The following is a 25,818-nucleotide window of genomic DNA, read 5'->3' on the forward strand; positions in this document are numbered from 1 at the left end:
TTAGGGAGGCCACATCACCCATCAACACCCCAGAACAGCAATTTCTCCGGTTCTTCACATCACTGTTCGTGACCTCTGGGGACAAAAATGAGCAAAGAGGTAACAGGGAGACAAAATCTACCAGATGGTAAGATCAGTGGCAAAGGGAGTGGAGGTACAGATACGAGGCTGGCAGTTCGGACTGGTACATCCGTGTACAGCAGCAAATCGTAGCAGAGTTGTGTGCCAATGAGCTCAGGTCTGAGCACAGGACAGTCATGCTGGGGTAGCACTGCACTCCAGAAAACTCTACAACTTCCTAGTACACAAGGAGCCAATTAGCCCATTTCTGCACCACACCTCATTAATTTTCAGGTCCTGGAGTACAGTTGTGTGGACCTGGAAGGGATGTCTAGGTGCTCCATTATGTTTTCAGTTCCAGTGCCCAGATGAGTACCTACCATTTGGGCTGGTCTTTCTTTAACTTGCACTGATTCTTCTTTTCTTTGTTCCAACTCTCCTCTCAATAACTTCACTTCAGCTTCAGTTCCTATCAGCTCCTTTTAATCTCTTCTTGCACACCCTGTGCACAGGCCCTTGCACACCCTCTTTCTTCAGTGTCATTGTCCGCCCTTTCTAGTCTTCACAAACAAAGTAGCTAACAAAAATGTTGGAACTGCCTCAACATTGGCTAACCACCTTGTGATGTAAAAAAAAGTGTCAGACATATGATGGATGACCACAGAAAATGAAACCACAACAACAAAACCCCAACCTCCCCTCTCTCCTCACTTTCCATTTCCATGGCAGGTAGCACACTAGAATCAAGCTGCAGGGAAGATTATTTAACTCAGTGACAAGGAAAAACTTCGTAGTAGTAAAGATCGCTGAGCACTGGAATAGCTTGCACAAGGGGACTGTAGAACCTCTGTTGCTAGAGGCTTGAGAAACTGTAGTCATTAATGATGTAGGGGTTCTTGATTGTCCATGTGGGCAGGATAGTGCACTAGTTAATCTCTACAGACCTTCTCCAGATCCCTCTTCTAGGATCCTATGAAAATTAAGAAACATTAAGAAGATGCAAAATGATTTTACATCTCCACTGCACAACTCACGAAAAATTTTCCTGTAACATACAACAGTAAGTCTAATACATCTATACACATTTATAACATGATTTACAACACAATGACCATAGGAAAAACAATTAACTTACTATTCCAGGAAATTCCTGACTATAAAGATGTAATATTTCATATCCGCTATTATTGTTCAAAGAGGCAAAATAATGTTGCCCTCTATTTGAAGTGGAAATGCATTTTTAATATATTAAAATGCAAATATTTCATTAAAAAAATGAACTAGCAATTATTTTCCAAAGAATCCTCCATCCATACTGGAAATTAGGCAGAGGATAAGAATTCCCTATTTTTCAGCATCTGAGATACATTTTTCATCACAGCAGAATAAACATTTTTCACAGAACAAATAATTATACTCAAAGCCTATCCCAGATTTTCCCTTCTCTGCTGAGGAAGCAGAGGAAACGGGCATACTTGGTGATGTTTGTACATCCTCACTGTATAAATTTTTAATTCTCTCAGGCAGAAGAAATGAGAGGCTTCATGCCTTCTTGTTCCCAGACCAGGTCACATTCAAGAAGACATACTTCAAGATCAGACATTAGGCAAAGCATCAGCAGTGGCAGGAATCACACTGCAGCGCAAGTTTAATGAGAAGCTGGTTTCATTTGGTTTACAATTCTATTAAAACGACTACAGAGAAAACTATCACAAGTTAAAGAGTCCACTTGAGCAGCAGTACACTATGGCTTACTTTATGATGAACTAATTGCTCTCCAGACTATCACAGCACATATAAAGTGTTTCATCTGTTCCTGAACAAGGCTATAAATTTTTGGGATTAAGGACCTTATTTGTACAAAAACTCAGGACAGACGAATGCTGCTATTCAATTCACCAGCAGTAGTGCTTGCCCCTTGCAAGATTTCTGCCTGCCTAGTGTAAGATTATGAGCTTTATTGATTTTCAGTGTAACTTAAGAGCTGAATATAAGACATAAACAGACACTTGCCATTAATCAAAGCAACCGCTAAAGCACTGCTGTTTATGTTCTGTACCAACATAAACGGAGGCAGATTTAAAGTATAAGGCCAGGCTTTTCTTTAATGAGATTGCGATAGGTTTTGTGGTTATTGGGTTTAAAAAACTATTTCTCCCCAGGGAGGTAGAGGAGAAAGGAGAATAAATAAAGGTCATAAACTGCCTCTCATTTAGTGCAAGCTACCTGTTGATACCAGAAAGCCTCAGAAACATAACATTTAACAATACCAATGTGTTTCTATCTATGAGTCTAAAGCTCTCAATGAGTTACATGTTATGCTGGTATATAAAGCCACACAAAGATCAGACATTCCGTTATGTAACTATTCTTAAATGAAGTCATAAGAACTTTGTACACCTACCAGGAATGCCTGCATTCTCCACATAATACCTATTCCTGTTACTCACTTCTAGCTATCAGGAATTTGTTGCAGATGAATAGACAACTAATACAAAACTTCACTGAAGAATATCTGCTCTAGGTGAAAATATATTGGAATAAGATATTTTACCTAGTCAACAGCTGCTCACGAAGGATGTATGCGGTCACTAAGACCCCTTATCCTTCCCACAGAAACAGATTTCCTTTGGCATATTGCTGTCACCAGGTATACCTCTGAGAAACAACACTTGGAGCTCCAGAGGCCCACAGAGCACTGCTGAGCTGCCATTCCTCTTCATTACTGCAGTAGCCACAACCTGGAAAGTTGTAGCAGAAAACAAAAACACACACACACACCCCCTCCAAAAAAACGCACGTGCATTTTGTGTACATTTGCAAAAGAAGCTGAGACAGCATTACTATGAGAAAGCATTAAAGGTTATTGGTTTGACATTGCATATGCTCCCCAGCAAGTACACAGGCTGAGCATTGGCAGACAGGTATTTTGGATGGTTTCCTGATGATTCTTCTTTAAAAAGTTTCAGTCTCTACCTTCATACCGAAGCCATTCCTCTGTTTCTTCGGCAGCTCTTTTCCAGCCATCTTCATTCCTTCCCCATGAGGGCAGAACCACATTTGAATGCCAGAAATCATTCTTTTTTTGCTGTGGGGTTGTTTTTTTTTCCTACTCTTTCTCAGTCCCTTATTTAAGTATCTAGGGTTTTGACAGCATGTCCGAGGTTTACCGATATTTTAAACTATTGTGGATTAAACAGAGCATGAAAAGGACATCAGCCCCCACCTTTATCTCCCATTTGGCTTCTGCAGTGTTGGCAAAGAGTGCCAACACAGTGACATGTCTTCCCTCTCCCCCTTGACCCAGTCCCCTCACCACATGCCAGACTTTCCCTGTTGGCTCTCTGAATGCCTACTGCCTGCATGAGGATTCCCAAAGCAGGAGACCTTCAGCACTGCAAGCCCCTGGTCCCAGAAGCCCACCGAGGAGCAGAGAGAAGGCAGCACCCTTCTTTCCTGAGATATGCCCACAGCAGCAACATTCCCTCTTCCCTCCTATTACATGTGGATTGTTTTCATCCCTGCTTTGAATTCTGATTCTTCAAAAACAAGCAAACAAAACCAAACCCCCAGCCCCTGAATACAGCTTTGCAATTTCAGGTGCATTGACGGCGGTCAGCTCAGCACTGCACGTACCGAGAAACACTCTGACCCTAGAGGCTCTTTGGATACTTAGGCAGAAATACAACTGAAGCTTGTAGTTGTGGAATTACATTTTTTTCCTCAGTGTTATTTGCAAATAAAGCATCAAAAAATCAAATGCAGAAGTAATTTTCAGCAGCTTGATTGCTGTCTCCCATAAATTCGACATGCTTAATTTCTAATTTTCACAACCTCATTTAATTGTAAAGCCACTCCTGCTGTTCACCTCCTCCACAACATACCCAGTGGGGGTGTGTGGCAGTTATGAGTAGCACTCCAGAACACATTTTCAGAAATGAAGGTAATGTAGATGACTAGGAAACAAGCTCATGAAGTCTCACAAAGACAGTGCAAAGTCCTGTGCCTTCCTTTCTGATTCAGTGTGAAATGCTGCCTCTTACTATGGGAAAGTAATGAATACTTGACTGCTCTTTTTCACACTAGTGTTGACTTTGGCCATGAAACACATTTATTACGTGACACAAAAAAAGAAGAAAGGATAAAAGGAAAAAAAGGAGAAAAATTAAAAGGAGAAAGCTGTTTCTTTAATCAAGGAGAGCGAGGGATCTGGAAAATAAAAATACATTGTGCTAAAGACCAATGACATATGATATTTCTAAAGGGGACAATTCTTTTATTGACTTTTTGGATATTCCACTTCAAGGCAAGCAGACCCATATTATTGTTCTCACAAAACTTTCTGCAGAAATTGGAATAATATAAGTGAAAGACAGAGCTATTAACCACACTTGCAAAACTTACTCAAGAGCATGCCAAGGCCTCAGGCTCTGTCTCCTCTGTTAGTACTGCCACTTTTTTGGCTAATTCCCTAAGGAAACAAGGTTTATACAACTGTATGGGCTTCTCTCTGCCTCAGCTTCCCTTCCTCAAGCCCTGCAGTAAGCCTGTAACTGGTCAGCCCATTTCAACCAAATTCAGACAAGGGAGGGCAAACTCCACTGCTGTATGCTCAGAAGTCAGAAGCCGTTCCCAACTTCCAGGTCCATACATGCCTTGCAACCTCATCCACTCCCATTTTATGTTAGCAAGGACAGAAGAAATCAATGGTTCAGATATACTTTTTTATCTGCCAAATCAGTGACGACAGTGTTTATTTTTATTACTGCTTTTTATTTAGCAAAGGCACAGTTCATTCATTCCTGCTTTTCTACTTTTTTTTAATCAAGTCTTTTACATTCCAGTCTACCAAGAAACACTGTTTAAAAAATGCTAATACACTTCATCACATTGCTCCTAGGGTTATTATTCCACGGCATCACTTGGAGCTAGTCGGTAACTCTCATGCTACGTAGTTTTTTCTAGAATCCAGTCTGAATACTCAGCAACTTTTGTGTAGACACCTGGCTGCCTGGGGCGAGCGCAGCCTTCGCCCCAGCTGGTGATGCCCACCAGATACCACACCTCCTCGTGCCTGCATGACAGCGGCCCTCCTGAATCTCCCTGTGTCACAGGAGAAGAAATCAGAGCATGCAAGGAAGAGCTCTCGTCAGTATTTCTCTCTCAAAATAAAACCTTGATTAAAATCAGCATCATACAGCATTAACACCAGCATAACTGCCTGGATTTCCATCACTTTCACTTAAGGTTAACTAAGACTACTGAATCAGATTTTCTTTTTTATCTAGTAAATTCACTTCTAAATTCTTTCCAGTCATTGCAAATAATTTCCACTTCCCACAAGGGTTCAAAACTACTGACTTTTTATATATTTATTTATCTACATACACTGATTTAAAACCCAATGAAGACTACACATGCAAGTGAGAAAAACAGTAAATTTGCCAATGTTTTCTCCTACAACCTTAGTTTTAGGACACAAACCTCAGCTCTCTGCATGGCTTATCTTGTTTGAGTGACTGTCCCTCTCAGGATAAAACACCTCTCTCTTTTCTTTTCCTATTCCTAACTGATCTTTCTGAACATAAGGTTCTTTAGCATAGCTGTTATGAGTTGTTAAGACAATAGCAAGTCTGTTACTTTTATAAACCAGCATCCCCATGTTCTGGTACACAGTATCAGATAAAGCAACCTTAACTGGCATAGAGGAAATCTCAGCTTCAAGTATTTTTATTGCTAATTACTCAATACCGATCATAGTAACAGTAAACATCTTAACATAAAAATGTTAACCGTTAAATGCTTAATATGAAAATACTGTATGTGGTAGAGAATTTAATCTTACTAATCAGACTTTTTTCTTCTTGCATAAATTAACTCAGAATACTTAAATTAATGGAAGTGCACGAGCTTACGCCTAAGCAGAGAATCTGGCTCACTGAACTCATGCTGTTGTGACATTTTCAATTATAATAACGAACAGAACAATCCACTCATGTTGTCTTTAGCCTTCCATACCTTGTGCATTTTAATAGCATCGCTAGCACCCTTCCTTTTGGTTTGTACACAGTGGATGCTTTGAAATAAGCTTTCACATGTATTTCAGGTCAAGAAATAAAAATATCACATAGGAAACCTGCTTTTACTGGAGAAACGCTCTGAGATACTATACTTCTGTCTTTGGATTTCTAATACTCCAAAGGAATACTGGCTTACTGCCTAAATGCATGAGTTTCTGAGTGTGTATATATATATATATAAAATTTCTTATCCATGGAATCTATCCCTAAAGATTTCAATGTCACATAAGAAATATCTTGCAAATACCTTGATTTCCAGTGCTTCTGACATGCAAGAGTGACAAATTAATCAACAGCTTTATTGATAACCATATTTTTCTAATGGCAACTAAAAAAAAATCACAGTACTAAATTATATATTTGAACAAATGGCTGGAATATAGAACTATATACTACTACTTTTTATTACCTTACAAGCATCCCTTCCACCTTCGTCATAGCCAGCACAGATCACTTTGTCACCTATTCTGTGCTTCCGGTACCTTGCCTGGCACTCCTCCCTGGACATGAGGGGAACGGTAGCCTTCTGAAGGATATCTTCCACACGACCTACGTGATGGGTGGTATGAACAGAGACACGTTTGCTTCTAGCAAAACAGAAGTTCAAATTAAACCCCAGAAATCCCCTTACAGTGGTATTACACAGTTGGAGGCCAGTGCTTTTAGAGCAATGTTAGATGTTCATGACACTGATTTTCCTTTTTTTTTGGTTAGCAAACCATGTGAATTATCTGTAATTTGAATGCTCTTACAATATCGTTTTACGTCTCATGACTGGGCAAGCTTCAAAACTCCCTTGTGATTTGCAATGAATCCTCATATGAGTACAGCTTTCAGGACATTGGACCTTGTAACTTGCCCTCCCATTAAGAACATTGCTTTGTGTTATTAAGAATTATTTCTTAATAATGTTTTACAATAGGTTTGGAGTCTCCCAGTTGCCCAATCTGTGCTGCTCCATGCCCTCGTAGTTTATAGGATGGAGAAATCGGCATGTAGAGTAAATAAGAGTATTTTAGAGCAGCCTTTTCTTAGAAATTAACAGAGGAAATTAGCCTATACAGCATCCGCCTAAATTTGTTAGATTTCACATTGAACTCTAACCTTCAAATAGGAAAGTGTACAAAGGAAAGGACATTGTTTAAATAGGGGTGTGTGTGTACATATAGATATACACATGTAAAACCAGACTTTTATAATTAACAGCTATTTGGCCTAACTCCATATAATATCAGAGGAGTTCAAATCCCATCAACTGTCAAAACATGAAAATTATTAGCACTGTTTATAATCAGCCTTCAGAATCATAAAAGCAACATCTTCCATCTTAATTTCTAAAGTCATAGGAATACAATGACGCCAAAAAAAAAAACCAACCCAAAAAAACCCCCATGAGTTATGGGCAGACTGTAATTCTAAACCTCACAGTTCAGTGATAAGTCTGTCAGCTTTTTCCAGCCAGGAGCACGAAAAGGAGTGTGCAGCCCAGATATATACTGGGTTTTGCCAGTAGATTAAGCTAGAATCTAAGGAAAATTATTTGAGGTTTGTACAGGATATATTTAAGGTTGCCTACTTACATTTATCATACTACTGAGTCAAATGATTTATAAAATCTAATTTTTTTGTCAGAGCACTAAGGCATTTAATGATAATTTCATACATCTCATTTGATGCCTTAATAGAAGTAGATTCTAATTAAGAATTATATTACAATGCTGGCCAGATAGTAATAATGGTACTCAAGAACATAGCAGAATTTTCTTTAAAAAAGAAGGGGGAGTTTCTTTAATAAAAAAAAAAAGGGGAGGGAGGGTGTATGGTTTCTTCACCCACATGACTTTTGCAAATACCAGAACTCACTGTTCATACATGCATCTGTACCTTTTTCTTTTCTGTAACCCCAGCCAATTACCCAACAGTCAGTATAAAGTATGTTAGCATCTTCTTTTGATGGCAGGCAAATAGGCAGTTGAAGATCTAAAATACAATTAAAAAAATATTAGTTTGACTAGCAGAGATAACGGCAGCATTAAGGTTTTGTGGGCATCTACACGACCCCTGATGACAGCCTCCTTGTTATGCTTTGTCTCTTACAGTACGTATCGTTCCAGGCACATAAATGAAAGCCACCCCTTTTCTTTTTAAAGCCAATAGAATGAGATTCTCCTCAACCCCCAGTAACTCCATATTAAAGGAAGCCAGCCCAGGTATCATGCACTGCCATACCAATGCCAGCCTTATGTCATCCTGCACATTTTCAGAATTCCTCTGAAATACACTACATACCAGTAAAATTCATAGGCTTATCAAGTTTCATTAAAGCAATGTCATATCCAGTCTGTGCGTATTTATACTGAGGGTGAACAATAATCTCTTCCACTTTGAAGAAGGGCGTATCCTCATTTATTTCTGATTGTTTTAAAATACCAGCATAAACACGCCAAATGTTGGGATTCTCAAGACTGAGGGAAAAAGACAAACAGTCAGTCTGCAGCAAAAAATTTGCACTCATTTAGAGTTTGTGTGCAGATGCCAAGATCCTCTGTTACTCCTGAGTGTACACTGAGGCCTTTTTTCATATTTTTTTTCATACACTCAAAATTGAAAAAAAGTTTGTTTTGTCCATTCCCTCCACTTCTTTCTGTTCCTCTCCCTATTCCTATTTTCCTCTTCACATCAGTTTTCTCTTTCATTGTCCTGATCCTCCATCCTCTTCTGCCATCTTTTATGGTCTCTTTTTCTCTCTCTTTCTATTTTATTTTAATTGAGCCTAATGCAAGCCCTGAAGTAGTAAATGACATTATTTCCATTCATTCCAACACAACAGCTTTTCTAATAATGAAAATAAGCTTAGGAATATAAATTCAGATAGAGTCTATTCTGACATTTCCTTGTTAGGAAAATGACACAGCCATGTAAATATAGATTAGCAAGTGTAATGTCATAGACCTACGTGAAAAGTTCCAGTTAATCCTGATTATTTCAGTTTTACTTTGAGTAAGTTTAAGGGCTATTTCATTGTGATATTCTACCATTAAGGCAACCTAGAAGTTTTGATACATACAATGAAGAAGACACAAAATTTGTCCGAAATAAACTTTCAAAAAAATTTTAAGATTTTATATATAAATTCTTAAATATCAGTTAGGCTTAATAATTAGCAAAATTTGTCTTTTTGATTTTTATTTTGCAAGCAAATCTTCTCCCTTGGCCTTTTATTATACTGGTAACTTCTACAGTGGATAACAGGTAAAGAATGGTATCTTTTATATAGGTTTTTTAGAGTTTAAGCACTTCTATAAAGTTTGCCAGTGGAGGCAAAATATTGGCAACACTGTTCCACATGAAATCAATAATGGACATATTCACTACACTGCATGAGTAAAAATGACTGGTTTGGGGCAACGTTGCTGGGTCTTCCCTCTTTGAAGCATTTCATCTGTTACCTGTCCCTTTTCTCCCAGCAGGCTGCATTATAGCCTTACACTTTCCACTCTGTAAATGACAGGATAACCTGCATACAGGTGATGACAACCTAATAAATTAAATTAATCATCTATGTGACCATTAAATTAGCTGTTCACAACACAAGCAATTTCATGACCCAAATCTGATGGTCATTTGATTAACAATACAGACTATATGCATCAGTGCAAAGTAGCCATGTCCTAGGTATTGGCTGCTTTAGATTTTGTTCTTATCTGCATTAATATAAATATAATATTTATCTTATTTAATTATTATATTACATATATTTATTATATTATAATATAATAATAAAATTGTTATATTTATTTTAATGCAGATACAATATATATACTAATATAAATAATATATATCTATATTATATATATGAAATCTGCATTAAAAATAAGAGCATTAACTGACTGACTAATAGAATTTTTTTGGGAAAAAAAATCTGCTAAAGTAAAACCAGGGCAACTGGGATCTGGATGTTTCATGTAATGCAGAAACAGGTAGATCAGGTGCCAGAAGCAGCCTAACTGGACCCCCACAGAGATTTACTCTGTGTCCTGGTCTTGCTGAGAACCCTGCTGCTGAAGCTCTCGGATTAATACCACTACTTAAGTGCCACAGAGATATCTCCAAGATAAGTCATTTGAAGGTTATGAAATGGTATAACCTACCAACAGATTTTCCTTGATGGATGACATGGTGTTACAGTCAGAAAAAGCTTATATCGCGTGAGAATGTCTAAGTTTCTGTAGGTATCTGGTGCCTACTTTAGAATTACATCTTCTAGACACAATAAAATAGTTCAGCATCGGTAGTACAATACTATGTTACAAAGGGACAAAGTATAGAGTTCCAGTTATGTTAAGGATATGAATAGTCTACCTTAAAAGTTCATCTTTTGGTTACATTAAAAGAGTTTATTCTAGTCCTCACTTTTATTTTTTTAAAAGGTAGATCTCAATTTATCTCACCCGCGGGATGACATTTTTTTTAAATTATTTATATATTTACACTTAGGCCTCACCTCATGACGCAGTGAGCAGCTGTGAGAACCCACTGGTTGCTGATGATAGAGCCCCCACAGAGGTGTCTCTGACGAGGTAATTTCACATGCAAACTGACTTGCCACGGCCATTCACCCGGGGAAGAGTCTGTCCCTCCAACGATCCTAATAGTTCTTGCAGAATGCTGCATACACACTATAGGAATAATTAAAAACTGTGCTTAGAGATAATTTGCACCCAACACTGAAAAGTGAGATGAGACTACTGCTGATCCCTGATTGCAGGGACCAATCCACTGCAAAGGTGGATCCATGATACATGCTAACCCCTTTATCATTTATGGTCATAAAATCTATTAAAACCAAGTTCACAGTGCTACTGTTGGTGTTTACAATGTGCAGAACTGGCAGACTTCACTTTTTTGGAACACTTTAACATCACAAGGCAACAAAGCATCCCATTGGGACAATGCAACCAAGTAAAAAAAACAAAGAAAAAAAAAAAAAAAAGGGGGGGTTGGCCTCCTGTACTGAAATCAGTTAAGCACTGTTGTTGCTTTTACATGGAAGAAGTTTTACTTACCAGTACTGGCTTTTTTTTTACATAATCTTAGTGAGTATCCAGAGATCCTTCCTGGCCCGTGTACTATTTCCACTGGAGATCCATTTGAAGACATTCTTAGGTGACACTCACACTTTCTGCCAATGAATTAATGCAAAGATTCAGTTTTTACTTTTTTTATGTTGAACACATACATTACCCCCTCAACCAAGTCTGTGCAACTATTATTTCGGCAATCTTTGAACATTTTTCAAAAATATTTCTCACCTCTCCTCATTGCATGAATCTTGGAGAGGAAAGTAGGTAAAAAATTGGCAGCGGACCATGTCTGTGCAAACCTGCTGACAGGCTCTGTGTCCTTTAGTATAAGTGACATTGAGTTCATCTCCCAAAAAATCCATATGCATGTAAGTGCGAGAAGTGCAGGCTGTAGAAGTGAGGGCATTCCAAGCATCAGAAAGTCTATGAAATCGATTAATTCAAATTATTATTTTTATTGTAATTTACTGTTTACCAGGAAAGGATCTTCTGCAGTTTAGGAGACCAAAGCCTGATAAAGCATTTTCTCGCGATGTAAGTGCCTCTGGTATCCCATTTGTTGACGTCTTCAGAAGGCAAAGATTTCTGAAAAGAAAAATGTTTTACAGTAACTAAATCTGTTCTCACACCCTAAATTTGATTGTTTAGGTACTGGTAAGGGAAGGTTCTTTCTTAAATGTGTTTTTTTCTTCCAAGTCTTCTATCTGTAAAAGTATTTCATAAGAAAATGCATTCACTGAGTTCACTAGTTCACAGTAAATTGATGGGGCGTTTGTAGTTTTGTGAAATGGCATATGACTGTACTAGTAAAGGTCGTACAGTATTTATACATACATAGAAGATGTGACTTCAGAAGCTTTGCTTCTCCCTGAAATTCCTTTGAAACTATATTCTTATGTTTTATGTGGAATGTAGATTTTTAACTATTCTCTCCACTACATATGAAAGAAGCAAGCTCATTAGGCACATTTTTAAATGTGTTAACTTTACCGAAAGTCTTTTCAAGTAAATAATATTGCTAGGAAACCAGATGACACTTATCTTAAAACTCAGCTTTAAGTCATTAAAGCAATCTGGAGGCTCACTGTCTCTTTGCTGCATATAACTCTTTTCAGATTAACACCAGATATGCAGCTGCAATACAAAAGCCCTGATCATACTGGAGAACAGATGAAATGCCCACAGGGGATTATAAATTCATGAATACAAAACATAAAAGGTTATTTTTCAGTGAATGACATCATTTTTAACAAAAAAAATCCCTAAGTATAAGAAAATCGTGATTAAAAAAAGACTCTGTGCTTCTGAAAAATAAAATAAAATCTACTTCGAGAATTAACCTTAGTTGCCATATTCACCTTTGGGATTTGATTTGCCATTCTCTGGTAAAGAATGTAAAGAACAAGCACTTTGGGAAATATGTACAGATAGTTTGGCAGACAGAGATGTCAGGAGTGAAAAAACTGGTAATATTCATTCCTGAAAATTCTTGATCTTCAAAAATGTCCATTTGACAATCTGTATAAAACAAGAACAAAATATCAAAATTCCAAAGATTATATTACGTCATCAGAATGTTGAAGTTTACAGATTACTCTTTTCTATTCTTATTCACGGTTTCCTTCCTTTGTGACTGATAAGACGGAAAGGTAACATTACATTTTAACCAAAACCTGTTTCTCAGAACATTTCTGAGTGTGTTAACTCACAGAGAGGATTACTGAGCAGGGATAGGGTTCATATAGAGAAGGGGAAAAATTATATATTAGAATACAGATTTGCTAATCTAATAGAGAAGACTTTAAATTAGGAACAGTGGAGACAAGTGTACAAATCCACAGTTAGGAATAAATCATGGTAATCTAGGCAAAGCCTATAAAAATTAAGATAATGGGTATATCTAAAAGGACCATGAGATGACTAGAAGAAAAATAATGGAATGACCTTCTTAAGACTTTATTAGATGCTATTTGAAAAGTAGGTGGAATAAGCAGGAGTAATGTACAGCCTGTCCTCTGACAAGACTAAAATAACCTAACAGAGGCTTGGCAGGCTAATTCACACAACCAAACTACAGGTACAGAAGTTAGAGGAAGTACTGCCATGTTTAGAAAGAGAATGAATTGCCTCTCTAAAGATACGCCTGAAGTCGTAGTTAACAAGAAAATGAGGAAAAAACAAAGCACCAGCAAGGAGGATGTTTCTTGAAACCATCAAGCTGTAAAGACAGTAAAAACAGTGAAATGATCCAAAACGCAGGACTTGATGGCAGCAGGGAACTTCAGCTGTTGAGAAAGTACAGCAGTGGAGTCGACACTACACAATGAGTTACTGAAACATACTGGGAACATCTTAGTACAGAAAGGGTTAAAAACAGTAAAAGGGAGAAGTAGAACTTAATGTGATTCCTGTTAATTTGATGAGGTTTTCAAAAAACGTAAACATGAAAGGACAACAATACTGGATAGTAATCACACAATTAGAACAGGGAGAAAAAAATCAGGAGACTAGAAAGTAAGGGTTAATTAGTAGGTAAGATCCCATGTTAAGGGGAAACAGAGTTCAGGAGAATGGGCATCTTCTAAAGGAAATTCTATCTGAAGCACAAATGTGGATCTGGAAGTTTAGGGAAGCTAACCCATGATGTCAACAATCATGTTCAGTGATTGTTCAATATTCAATGACCTCAAGGAAGGTACTTTGCAAAGGGCAGAAATACACACAAATTGCTATGGAGGCGTAATAGCATGTGTGCGTAAGGACAAAATCAGAAAAGCAAAGGCACAAAACAAAAGGCTGAATAGCAAGAAACTTATAAGAAAAATAGGCAGTACCATTCAATTAGCATTAAGAAAGAAGCTCAGGTTCTGCTCAGGGGAGAAGGAAAGCTAATGGCAAAGGACACAAGAAAGGCTACAGAAGGACCTTTTATGTCCTCTCTCTTCATGAAAACAAACTGCAGTCAGATGGTCAACAACATTAGCATTACTATGCAGAGGAAGGGGGCACAGTAGAGCAGGAAACATAGAAATCCTATATTGATTTCAGTCATCTTAGAATTGAACTGACTAGAATCTCAGAGCTTCTTGGTACAATTTAGCTTTTGGCATTCACAGAGCGTTGCTGTGATTCCAAAAGCTTTGAAAGGGGAAGCATCGAGTTTTAAAATCAGGGCACTGAGAACATATACAATGTAGCATTAGTCAGCCTAAACACAGTCAGAAAAAAAACTAGAACGAATATTCAAATAAACCCATTTCAGGTATTTACAACACAACAAGGCAGAAGGTGGTACTGAGACTTTAAAACTACATTTCACAAATCTCTGTCTGGACAGGTATAGCTGATGTATCTTGGATTAGGACAGATGACATCCTTAGATGACCCCTTGATCCAATAGTACTGTCCAGGCCTCTGTGATCCCACAATTTATTCCTTCTCTCCTCCTGCCTTTCTCACAAGACACAGAAAGCAAGGGAGAACAGGTAGGAACAAGACTGACCTTCACATGCTTTCAGAAATTGTGATTCAATTTGTGATGGATCATTACTGCCATGTCATCACTGTCATAAACGTCTTTGATGAAGTGTCAAATAGCTTTTGGTTTTTTTAAAATTTGAAGTCATAATGTTTGTGCATATGCTACAGTCCCCCAATTCTTCTTAAAATCTGTGAGCAGGACCCTCTTGAGTACTGTGATTTTTCTTCTAGTGATGAATGCATGCCTTTCTAGTATATCTTAATGCAAGAGTTTTGGGGGGAAAGAAAAATCTTCCCTCCGTTCTCTCTCATACACATAGTAAGGAAATAGCTAAATTCTTTTCTTCTCTTTGCTAAACTTTATTTTCCTTTTTTTATTCTTCACACTTCATTTTCCTTTAAGTGTCTTCACTGTTAAGATCTGAACAAAATTACTTTTTCTGTAGTTTCCAAAAATTATTCCCACAGTAGGACTAGCAGAGTCTGAAGAAAACACTGATGTAGACGCAGAGTGTCTACAAAATGTGATTTATGTGGGAAAACTAGATTATCTGTGAGCTAAAATCAGGCTATATGGAAGAAGAACAATATCGTCACCATTAAGCAGGGAAAATACCACACACTAAGACAAAGTAGAGGTAAATATGTAAAAAGAAAGAAAGAAAAAGAAAAAAAATTAAAAAGTGAAAGATGTTTCAATTGGGAATAAGAAGGTATAATACACACTGTTTGATCTTGCATTCTTGAGAGTTTTGCCTGAGTAATGATTGTAGGAACAAGCACAGACACTGCTTTCATCACAAGTCACCCAGAAAACACAGAATACTTCCCTATATTAGCCGGTTGTATTAGAAAGCTGCAGGTCTTCATTAAAAATTTCTAAGTGCATACATGGTATACAAACAATTCAGAAAGCTTTATATTCCTCCTGATCTTTGACTCTGATGGGATTTTAGCTTTCCTTTTTGAATCCATGGTACAAAGGTAATACGCAATTTCATCAAGCTAACCTTATGAAAAATTCTTTACATCTTCAAAGCAGGCAACTGGTTTTGTAAGACAAACGCTAAAATGAAAAAATTAAAAAGATCTGAACTTCCTTTTTGCCTGAGAATACTAACTATATTTGCAAGAGTAAGTTTATAGTAGAATTATCGTATATAATGAAACATTTATGCATGTCAGAGATAGACTGCACCTCATCATCCATAACCCTTAAAACTAAACTGAATCAGAGATTTTAAATAGTTACCTATTTCAGAAAGCTGGCATGGCTTTAAAGAGAATCCAGACACAACCTCATCAAGCACCTTTATGCTGGTTGGAGTTCCTACACTGGTATGTTTCAAGAAGCATTTTTTACTGAGTGACAAAGAATAAAGAGAGTGGTAAGACAACAGGCTATCTCCTTGCTCTACACCATCCTCCTGGCCCCATAATTCCTACCATGCTGCATGTTCTGGCCATGGGCCAGAGGAATCTTCAATCTCCAGAATAATTTTCAAATTAGGAACAGAGCTAGCTGAACAATGTTTAACTTGTAAATTGAGCAGATTAACAGCTCAAAAATTTGGCCTGATAGAAATGTAAGAATTTCTCTGACTTCTCTGACGATGCTATTTTCACAGCAACAAGCAGAACAAGATTTAACAGAGTAATAATGCTGCACGCCTACCAATATAATTTGCATTTCAGTATCTCCAGAGGATTTTAACTTTCTTCTGTGCTACGATAATCAAGTTTTCATTTGTCTATCGGTGAGAAGGGCAAGCTAATTGACTGTAGACATTTTCCTATTTCTAAGTTTGAATAAACATTCCAAGGATAACGAGTCAAGGAAAAAATACTTCCTTGAATAAATTCTCACATCTTAGACTGCTCTGAAATTTACTCTACTAAAGCACAGTGCTGCTCAAAGAAAGTGATCAAACCTGTATTTACCGTAAGTTTGCATTGTGAAATGTTTCTGAGGCATATGTAAAAAAATGACAATGTTTGTCATTGGTACATCTTTTTTGACACTGTTGATAGCTGTCAACCATAGCAACATCATGAATATTCCCTTCCATATCCAGTCCTGCGTGGACATCTGGGCTGCAAGCTGTGGAAAAAAAAAAGAGAGACCGAGTTCTGAAAGCACACTTCTGTTCTTTTCCCCACCCTGCACTGCAAACTGCCCAACAGAGAGCAGCTGGTACAACACAGCTCTCACATTCCAGATTCCACATCCCATGCTCACTTCAGTTACTAGATGTGAAGTATGATGGAACCAAATCAGAAGTGCAGGTACAGTACAGTACTGCACGGCAAAGGAAAAAACTGGCAGACTTTGACACTGCCTCTGCCCACCGGAGCAAGGAGCTCTAACCACTGTGCCTGAGACCATCATGCCGTTAATCACAGCAAGAACTCAAGGTTAATACTAAAACATACTTCCCCATTTCCAAATTCACAGAGCAGTTTAAGAGGCAGGTCCTGTCCCCATAAACAACATACATCTCCCATCTGAGTCAGAAAATTCAGTTTACACTCCACGGAGGGAGCGCTGGGACGGTGGGGTTTGAAATAGCACGTTTTGCCTCCGTCTCTTCGCCAAACACGAATCAGCCAGCCATTGGAGGCAGTTTGAAACATCTACGGGTAGATTTTCAATTTAGTGATGTTAGCCTGATTCCAGAGTAACTCCAGCGATACTGAATAGTCTACATAGCGTAAAGTAAAACATCCCACTGAAATCTATTTTGTTCAGCCAAAGCTGCTCAGAAATAGAAACGTGACAGGATGTTGGAAGGAAAGGGCTTTTAAAAGTCTTGACTGTTCTGAAAGGCAAGTGGCAAGCAAAAGCAAACACAACCAATATGTCAATAGCCACAATGGAGAACTTGCATAAAGACCTATTTAGATCTGGCGTATCGAGGTGCTATCACCAATAAAACTAAAGAATTAGCCTGACATCCATAAGACACTACTTGGCCTCAAAGTCTGAAAGTGAGTAAACGTATTCTTCCGTATTCTGTTTTTTCTGCAGTTCTGGGCTATGCTTAAAGCTGATCTCCTCTTAATGACATCATTATGACGTACAAGTTTAAAACACAATTAAAACAAAACATTTAATAGGTTTTAAATACACCTACTGATAACTTGCAGGTATGGCATGCTGACACTAAGACTCTGTGCTGGAGTGGAATTGTAGTAGTAAATTAACCTTTATAACTGGAGTTACCAGTTAAAGCATGTGCTCCCATCTGCCTCTAGCAAATGGAACAGTGACTGCAGGAGCGTAACTTCCCTGTTACCTCATCTGGGGAGCCTCAGTGCTGGATAGCTGGGGCTGAAGGGTGAAACCAGCTAAAGATTCTGTGAGCTGTGTTTGAAAGATCTGGCAAAGAACATACAAATTGCTGCCTGGCTGCTTCTCTGATTCTAACGCTGCTTTCGAAATGCTACTTTTCTAATATCTGCTACATGATACAGAGCATAAAATGCATACATGTGGAATTACCGTATCTTACCACTAATCTGGATGTTACACTGTTTTAAGGAATGTCCAGAGATAGCTCCTTCCATATCCACTTTCGGCAGCATTTCTGTATCGCTGTCTTTTAAGTAGCAGGAAAACCTGTGTTTTAAAATCCAGCAATTCACAGCTTTTGTAGTACAACACAGACTTTCATAATTGTTTCTCAGGTGAAATGCAGGCTGACCAATAACCCTCAACATTAAAATTTAGGCAGTAGGTGCGGTTTGGAGAAAGATAGCATAAAGCTGCATCTGCTTTGTGGGCACGGGTGGCAGATGAGATTACTCAGTGTATGTGGGAGCTCCAAGAGGTCTCATTAAAGCAAGAAGCAGAACCCAGAGTTTGGATAACAAACACACTGGGCACAGACAGGGAGGACAACCTCATCCTCTTGTGTTACTGAAGTTCTTAATTGTCAGAAAAATATGCTACAGAGAGGGTGGGGGGCAGCATGGGGGACCACTGGAGATGGAAATAGCACACGTGGTCCCTCAGCAACAAATACGTGGCACAGAGGAGGGAGTGCCCCATCAGTCCTGTTTTCTTGGAAGGGCTGGTATGTGAGTGTGAGAGACTGGGCATTGCCAAATGCAATCTTTCAAATTCAAGCAAACACTCTTTTAGATCACCAGTTTTAAAGATACATGATGCTGTTTTCCATGGCAACCCTGTACCTTTCCCTGCATGCCTGCGTTCTATCAAAATGTTACCGAGTTCCTAAAATTATCACAGGGCACCGGCAAAAGCCACACGAACATTTTACCTTTTTGCAGGATCTTTCATCCATGCTGCGGGCAAGTAGGTGAAGAGCAGACAGGTAGGATGGTAAGTACACACTACTTGGCAGTAATTGGCGCTCGGTGTAAAAAACGTAGCAAGGTCTCCTCCTTGGAAGTATGTATTTTCATAGATCTGAGTCACACATTCTGATAGAGAAAAACAAGTGGCATAAATTATTAGAGACAAGAGCACACAGTTCACCAGGAGAGGGTGAAACGGCTGCTCCTCTTTGTCATTGAACTTGCTTTTCAGATGGTCCTTTGGCAGGAGGAGAGGGTGAGGGGAGTGGGTAGCGTAGCATAGTTTCTAGCTCCTTTAGAGAGGAGCTCTCCAGCAGAAATAAAACTCTGTGGTGTGCCTCCCCCCATCCCTTGCCTCACTCTTGTTGCTGGAGCAGGGCAGCTCGAGCTGAGGCAGCAGGCCGAGCAGCAGGATGGGCCACAAGGCAGATCTGCACAGCAGAGGACAGGACCTTCCCACGGCGCATCTCAGGAGCGGCAGAAGCTCCCTCACACTCCACCTCAAACCCCCTCTAACTAGCCTTACAATAAAGACAATAATGTTACAGAAGTGGTGCCTTGGGAACGGTCCAGAATAAAAATGAACTCAACTACCGCCCTGCTCCTGCGGGAATCCACCGTCGATCACATAGTGAAGTCTGTAATGAAACCCACTCGCACGGCAGAGCTCTGCAGCATCCCTAAGGAGCAACCTGCTCCCACCTGGCAGAATGAAGGCGTTTGTTACAATCTCTGCGTTAGAGCACGCAGCAGGGCCAGCCTCGCAGAGCAGCCCACTCTCTTCCTGGACTCTGCCCTCCAAAGAGGCAGCAAACAGGCAAATACTCCCAATTTTTATTCCTATATCTACACAAGTGCTTTTCCTTAGCTAAAAGAGAAAACACTGTATTTTTACAGAATGGGAGGAAACCCAACTGAAAACATTTTAGCTAGCTGCTTAATCTGTTACTATAGCATTACTGTACTGCATCAAAAGCTATTGAAAATGAAAGGAAATGGAACTACCATGTTGGATTTTACAGTTAGAACTTGTTCATTTTATTTCTTACAAGTGGGTTTTATCTCTTAACGTGATTATAAACTATACTCAGGTAGCTCTATGTTTCCTGCACACTGGTAAAATATATAATTTACCCCAGAAAAGGAAAAGGTAAGGAATTATTACATGTATGTGCAAGATATGCTAACGTCTTTTAATTTCTTGTTAACACAAAATTTGTACTTTATAAACATCCACATTTTCTGGTATATATACTTCCAAGATATTTCTCTAAAAAAATGCTATTTATTATTCTTAGCATTTTCTTCACCCAATTTTGTCATTAAAAGAAAAGCATTTTCTATTACTTAGAATATTCTAAGTGATTTCTGAAGTGAAAAGAAGAGAATATTGCAATTATTTGCTCTATCAGACATTCTGGATCTTATTTACCTTCTTCTAATATAAACTAACACAAAAAAAATTACTTATGCTGTAAAACTATGTAACATTCAAAACTATGATGGTTCTGAATGCTTTAATAAAAGTATATTCAAAAAATATGTTTTCTAGGCCTCAGAAAGGTTCCAAGATGTTAGCTTTGCAGAGATTTAAATCCAAGTAAAACATCTCCTTAAAAACACTATATTTATCAGACAAACTTTGCTAAAAAGCTGAGTTACCTCATCGTGCCCTGAGAACACAGTTAATACATTACTGACCATAAACCTGCTTTAGGCCTTAGTTAGAATTTATCAGCACATGGAACTTCAGGGAAATGCAATGCAATTTTTGTAGTTTGACTTTTGCTAACTGAACAAGGTAAATCATTAACACATACTAGTTTTCCAGCGTATTGAGAGAATCTTAGAAAAAAAAGTTTACAATAAAACAATTGGTTCTGGAGTTATATTCATGCTTATTGCAGTAGTCTTTCAAGTATGACGGTATGTAGGCGTGATATACTTTTTACATCAGTAATTTCACACAGGCAACATGTGAACAAGTCTGAAGGTTGGTAGTTGGTTTCTTTGTTAAAAAAAATAAAATAATAAAAGGACGTTGGATCTGAAGCTCAGCTGCTGTCCCCCAGTAAGGCTGCTGGGCTGAGCAGCTCCTGCACCGTGGCCATCGGTCCTGCCTCCCACCCCGAGGACAGCCCCTGGGGAAGGGGCTGAGGCTCCTCGACAGCCAGCTTATCCCAGCACTGCTGGGCTCAGCCCCCAGAAGTCAGCACCCATTACTGCAAACGTCAAAGAGCTCTAATTTGTGCCAGGGGAACCAGGTTAGAGCAAAGTCAGCTGAGAAGCACGGAGTGCCACTCTGCCGCCTGCACTCCCCACCCACCACAAAGGGCTCCCTGCCTCAGTTTCTGCTAAAGCTGCTAACCTTGGTGCTGGGTGCAGGACACTCAACATCACACCAGCTTCACAGTTGCTAGCTGGATGTGCCTCAGGCAGATAGAGAAAACTGCCCATAGCATGGTCCTGTGGGTGCTGGGCAAGGTGACCGCAAGGCAGGGGTGGCAGAACAAGATCACTAAAGCCCCATTTGAAAGTTCCAGGTCAGGCAACAGGGTTATGTGAGTTACCCAAACTTGACTGAACACAACCCAGCAGGATCAAGACAGCTCTTGACAGATCAAGACTGTTACTCTGGGTGCCTATCTTAGGAATTACATATTCACTTACCACTGTAAACAGAAGCAAGTAAGAAAAGGAAATAAAAAGTCTGATAAATCCAAATCATCCTAAAAAACACAAAATCACTTATTAGGATATGTTTAATAAAGGGTGTATAATTAGTTTTATAAAGTACTGCAAGGCATATACCAACTTACGCTTGTACTATTACACCATTAATTCAAAATGACATTGAGAATGACAAATTACAGTGATATGCAGTTAGGGCATATATAAAGTAGCATAAAAGAGCAATGAAGGTTGGTCCTTTACTTATGGGTGCAAGAAGCAATAAAGCTTATAAGGACTTAGAGAATTTCTGCTTTGTTTTACAGCAGAACATTTATTCCTGCTTAGACTGGGAGCAGGATCAAAATGTCATTATTAATCCTGACTCTGTCCTGGTAGTTACGTGGATACTATTATCAATGTAGCAAGCAAATAACTTGCACTCACTGCTTCTGATATATATTACCTGAATTCTAAACAATTTCTTCTCCCCACCCCCCACCCCCCCATGCTACAACTTAAGCCAGGAAAGAATCAAATAAATTAATCACACAACACAGTCCATAAATAGATCAACCTACGCTGTCTTGTTGCTATGAAAACCTTTCACTGAGTATCAGTTGCAATAATGGTTACATACCTGAACATACAGTCGGTCTGGATGAATGGATAAGGTTTATGCTCGACTAAAAAAAAAAAAAAATAAAAAAATCAATGGTTTGCGTTAAATATTACTGTGCCTGCAATGCTAACTTATCTTTAATATTTACTTTGAATGGGTACTTTTTCTGTCAATATTGTTACCGACCTTGGGCCACATTTTGAGAGCATACATCATCCAGACCAGAATGTAATTGATGTCCAGGTTTTACACCAGCTGAGCATCTGCCTCTTGATGACATTTTAAAATAAAAGGCAAAACCCTGGTTCAGAACAGCCTGAATATGTGTAATTATCACAAGAACCTACATAAAGAGGGAACAAGATTAATCTCCAGAGTAAATCCTGAGCCGGGGGCAGGGGAGGCAGGAACCTGCATGAAATCAGTAAGACTAGTGACTCAGATCCAAGTAAATGACACCATTAAGAAACTACTGTAACTCAGGGCAGAAACACCACCTATGTTTTATTACCATAAAACCATTTACTTGAGGCATTCCCCTGGCAAACAGAGACATACCTATTCTTCAACTGTGTATTCTCTGCTCTATTTTCTTTAACATTGGTTCAAGTTCTTATTCCTCCTTTTCAATACTCTGCAGAAATTATCATGTCTACATCTTCCAAGTAGTTTTACTGTGGCCATTTCTTCACTCCTATTTTGTTGTTAGACACAACTAAGAGCATTTTGTTTGCCAGAAGCCAAAAAAAACCCCAAAAAACAACCAAATCTGTTTGCAGATACAAGAAACGTAAACATAACAAGTCAGACTTGATTTATAGTTGGTCTGAATCGCTTGTTTTGGTTTGTACAATTCTTTTTAACATGTGTAACCAAAGCAAAATAAAATTCAAACCAAAAAGAGTCTTTCAAATCTTTAAAAAAAGGTACTTTGTTTCACAGTGAAATTGCCAAAGGGACAACTCTTCCCTCCTCCCTACTCTTTTTCCTCTTTTCTTTTAGGCCAAATATGCCAAAAAGACAGATACACATGCTCTACTCAAAAAGTACCTAGATCAACACATTTCACCCCACTGTGACCTTTCTGAGCATCCTGATGATTGAAATGACTTCTCCATGACTTACGGGCCAGCAAGGTCTCCCAGCTCCTCCTTACAGAGAAGAACTGTCTCAAAGACGGTCTTCACACTCCCTTGTGTATCGATTCCTTTGCCCTGACATGCTTGTAGGAGAGGCCTCAGATGTTTTCAGTACAGCAGCTTTCATTTTTATGCACTCTCTTCTGTTTTAAGCAGGGAATGGTGAGAAGGGATAGTGCTAGAAGGCTTTACTGCAAGACACATTGATAATTTATTCCTGTAACATGAAGTGTTTTGAGCTTAAGATGTCTGTACAGCTCAGAAGAGGAGATATTCCATCAGCCACTGGGTGGTAGAGGTATCATGGGAATACAGCTGTAGGAAAGTATACCACACCATCTCCAGCCAACAACAATGAAGCCTTCCTGTGTAACCACAGGTATATCACTTAAGTCTCTCTTTTCTCAACTATAAAATTATGATAATCTTTTACACGGCTGGAAAAATTATCAGCTTTACTTCAAACTATCAAATTTTCATAAATCCTGAAAGTAATCACAAAACCCACCATGTATCTGAATATATATAAACAAAACAAGCTGAACTTGTTTTTCTGTTGCTCAACCTGCACTAGTATTCAATTGATTTCATTTTGTGTTGTGTGTGTGCACACACATTTCACTGGTGGCACAAGGGCATTAGAACTTCTCTCCAAAGACTTCTCATTTTTTCACTTTACATTTCTCATCTGGGCTTTCCAGTTCAGATATTGGGCAGTGTTACTCCGTTCATTACTGTCTTATTAAAAAAAAAAAAAACAAAAAAAAACCAACGCAAAAAACTCCAACCCCATGCTTTTAGAAAAATGAGGCATACAGTTCAAATTAGCAGAAAAAACAGGGAAGATTCACCATCACTTTCACCAAGATCATGTCTGTCATCATACAATATGCAGTCACAGCCATTCATCACAAGCTTCTGTAGGATCCATTTCTATAATCCACTATCTCTATTTTAGAAATTTGTCTCAGGAAAAATACTCTTTTCTTGATGGCTGTTTGTTTCATAAGTAAACTAGTGGGGGAAAAAAAAAAAAAGAAAAAGAAAAAGACTTTCTCAAAGTAGCAGTTCTAGAATTTAGATGTCATACTCCTTCCAAAAGCATACATCATTTTAACTACATCTATATAAGCATCAGTTGGATTTGATGGTGAAACTGAGGAATACGGCAGCAATAATATTCCAAGAGAATCACAATGAGCACACCCACTTTGGAAAATAAATGCATTTTCTTTCAGTGGGCCTGCTACTCACATCACAAATGCTCCCGTTTACACCACCACACTGCTGTTCAAATCAAATCAACAGCTGCACTTCTGTACAGAAAAAAGAATGTGCTACAAACTATGTTCCTGAATGAATTATGATTTATTACACTACAGGACACTTATTATACGACAAATTATAAAATATGCTGAGACAAATTCTCAGCTGGTATCAGTTTACTGAGCTTCACTGAAATCCAAAGAGATACGTGATTTAAACTAGGAGAAGAGCTAGAAACTCAAAGGGCACAGAATACCAAAACCACCTAACAAAACCACCTAACAAACTCCTCAGGCTTATAAAAACTCCACACTAAGGTTACTGTTGCATGAATTCCTTCTTGCCCACTAAGCTATCAATAATAATCTGGCAACTAAATCGGGATATTGTCATTAAGATTCAGTAATTCAGATGGCAGAGTTAAAAGAAGAGCTCATCAAAACATTTTGATAAAATGGAATTATTTTTTGAGGATACAAGTACAAAATTTAGATTAATCACATGAAACAAAATGGAGTGCTTGCTTCCGTTTTGACTCCATTTCATTCTGACTTAATATTTAAAAAAAATAAAACCTGCTTCAGCCTAAGCTGTCAGCTAGTTCTTTAAGATGTAATCTCCCTGGCAGTTCAATTGCCTACTATCTTGATACCGCTTTCTGCCGTGATTTATGCAAAATCTCTTTCATCTGCAAAGCTGGGAGGGATTACTGAGATGTTTCACCTCAGGAAAAGAATCATTTTAGTCTGACTTAAGTCTAATTCTGCCACCCAAAATAAAATTCTACATTTCTTATGGCGATCCTATTCAAAAAGACTATCTACTCTCTGTGGTAAGACACCCACCAGTCGTGACGTGGAAAAGGGAAAGAGCATTTAGAGGGAACGAGGAAAGACCAGTAAGACAGGAACAACACAAGTTCTCATTTCAAAATGGCTTTGTAGACATCCTTCCATCTGAATGAAGATGCTCTAATTATATCGTGAACCTTGTTCTGAATGCTCCAGTAGAAAAAATCCTAAATATTCTAAAGTATTCTCTGTGTATCTTTAATTCTGCATGGTTATAGTTATCTGCATGGTTATTGTTATGTGTAT

At 38.4% G+C, this 25,818-nt stretch overlaps 1 protein-coding gene across 6 annotated transcripts; it reads right to left on the reverse strand.

The window, feature by feature from the left end:
- Positions 1–4,812: 4,812 nt before the first annotated feature.
- LOC102054661 (coagulation factor XI) lies at positions 4,813–22,641 on the reverse strand. Of its 6 annotated transcripts, none has more exons than XM_027797578.2 (15): positions 22,503–22,623; positions 22,335–22,380; positions 21,695–21,753; positions 18,988–19,150; positions 18,217–18,323; positions 16,646–16,805; positions 15,957–16,066; positions 12,583–12,742; positions 11,453–11,647; positions 11,207–11,322; positions 10,645–10,819; positions 8,430–8,605; positions 8,025–8,120; positions 6,550–6,689; positions 4,813–5,163 (listed from the first exon to the last, which is right to left on the reverse strand). In XM_027797578.2, exons 1-15 carry the CDS (start codon positions 22,594–22,596, stop codon positions 5,008–5,010), a joined length of 1,953 nt encoding a protein of 650 aa, XP_027653379.2. In that variant the 5' UTR covers positions 22,597–22,623; the 3' UTR covers positions 4,813–5,007. The 6 variants fall into 6 exon arrangements, 5 of the variants coding, with proteins under 5 accessions (XP_027653379.2, XP_005433833.2, XP_055553503.1 ...); XM_005433776.3 differs by adding an exon at positions 11,700–11,809 and having other exon boundaries at positions 11,453–11,612; positions 22,335–22,562; XR_008729998.1 differs by lacking the exons at positions 4,813–5,163; positions 8,430–8,605 and adding an exon at positions 11,700–11,809 and having other exon boundaries at positions 6,554–6,689; positions 11,453–11,612; positions 22,503–22,628.
- Between the last annotated feature and the right edge of the window lie 3,177 nt (positions 22,642–25,818).

Source organism: Falco cherrug, chromosome 1 (genome assembly GCF_023634085.1).
Source record: "Falco cherrug isolate bFalChe1 chromosome 1, bFalChe1.pri, whole genome shotgun sequence".
NCBI classification, from domain to species: domain Eukaryota; kingdom Metazoa; phylum Chordata; class Aves; order Falconiformes; family Falconidae; genus Falco; species Falco cherrug.

Excerpts from the sequence above, each read along its gene's own strand:
- LOC102054661 (XM_027797578.2), bottom strand. The coding sequence starts at position 22,596 with ATGTCATCAAGAGGCAGATGCTCAGCTGGTGTAAAACCTGGACATCAA. Across the intron at positions 18,324-18,987 it reads ATGAAAGATCCTGCAAAAAG|GTTTTCCTGCTACTTAAAAG; the intron begins GTAAAATGTTCG and ends TTTAAAACACAG. Across the intron at positions 11,648-12,582 it reads TGGCAAATCAAATCCCAAAG|ACTTTCTGATGCTTGGAATG; the intron begins GTGAATATGGCA and ends TCGATTTCATAG.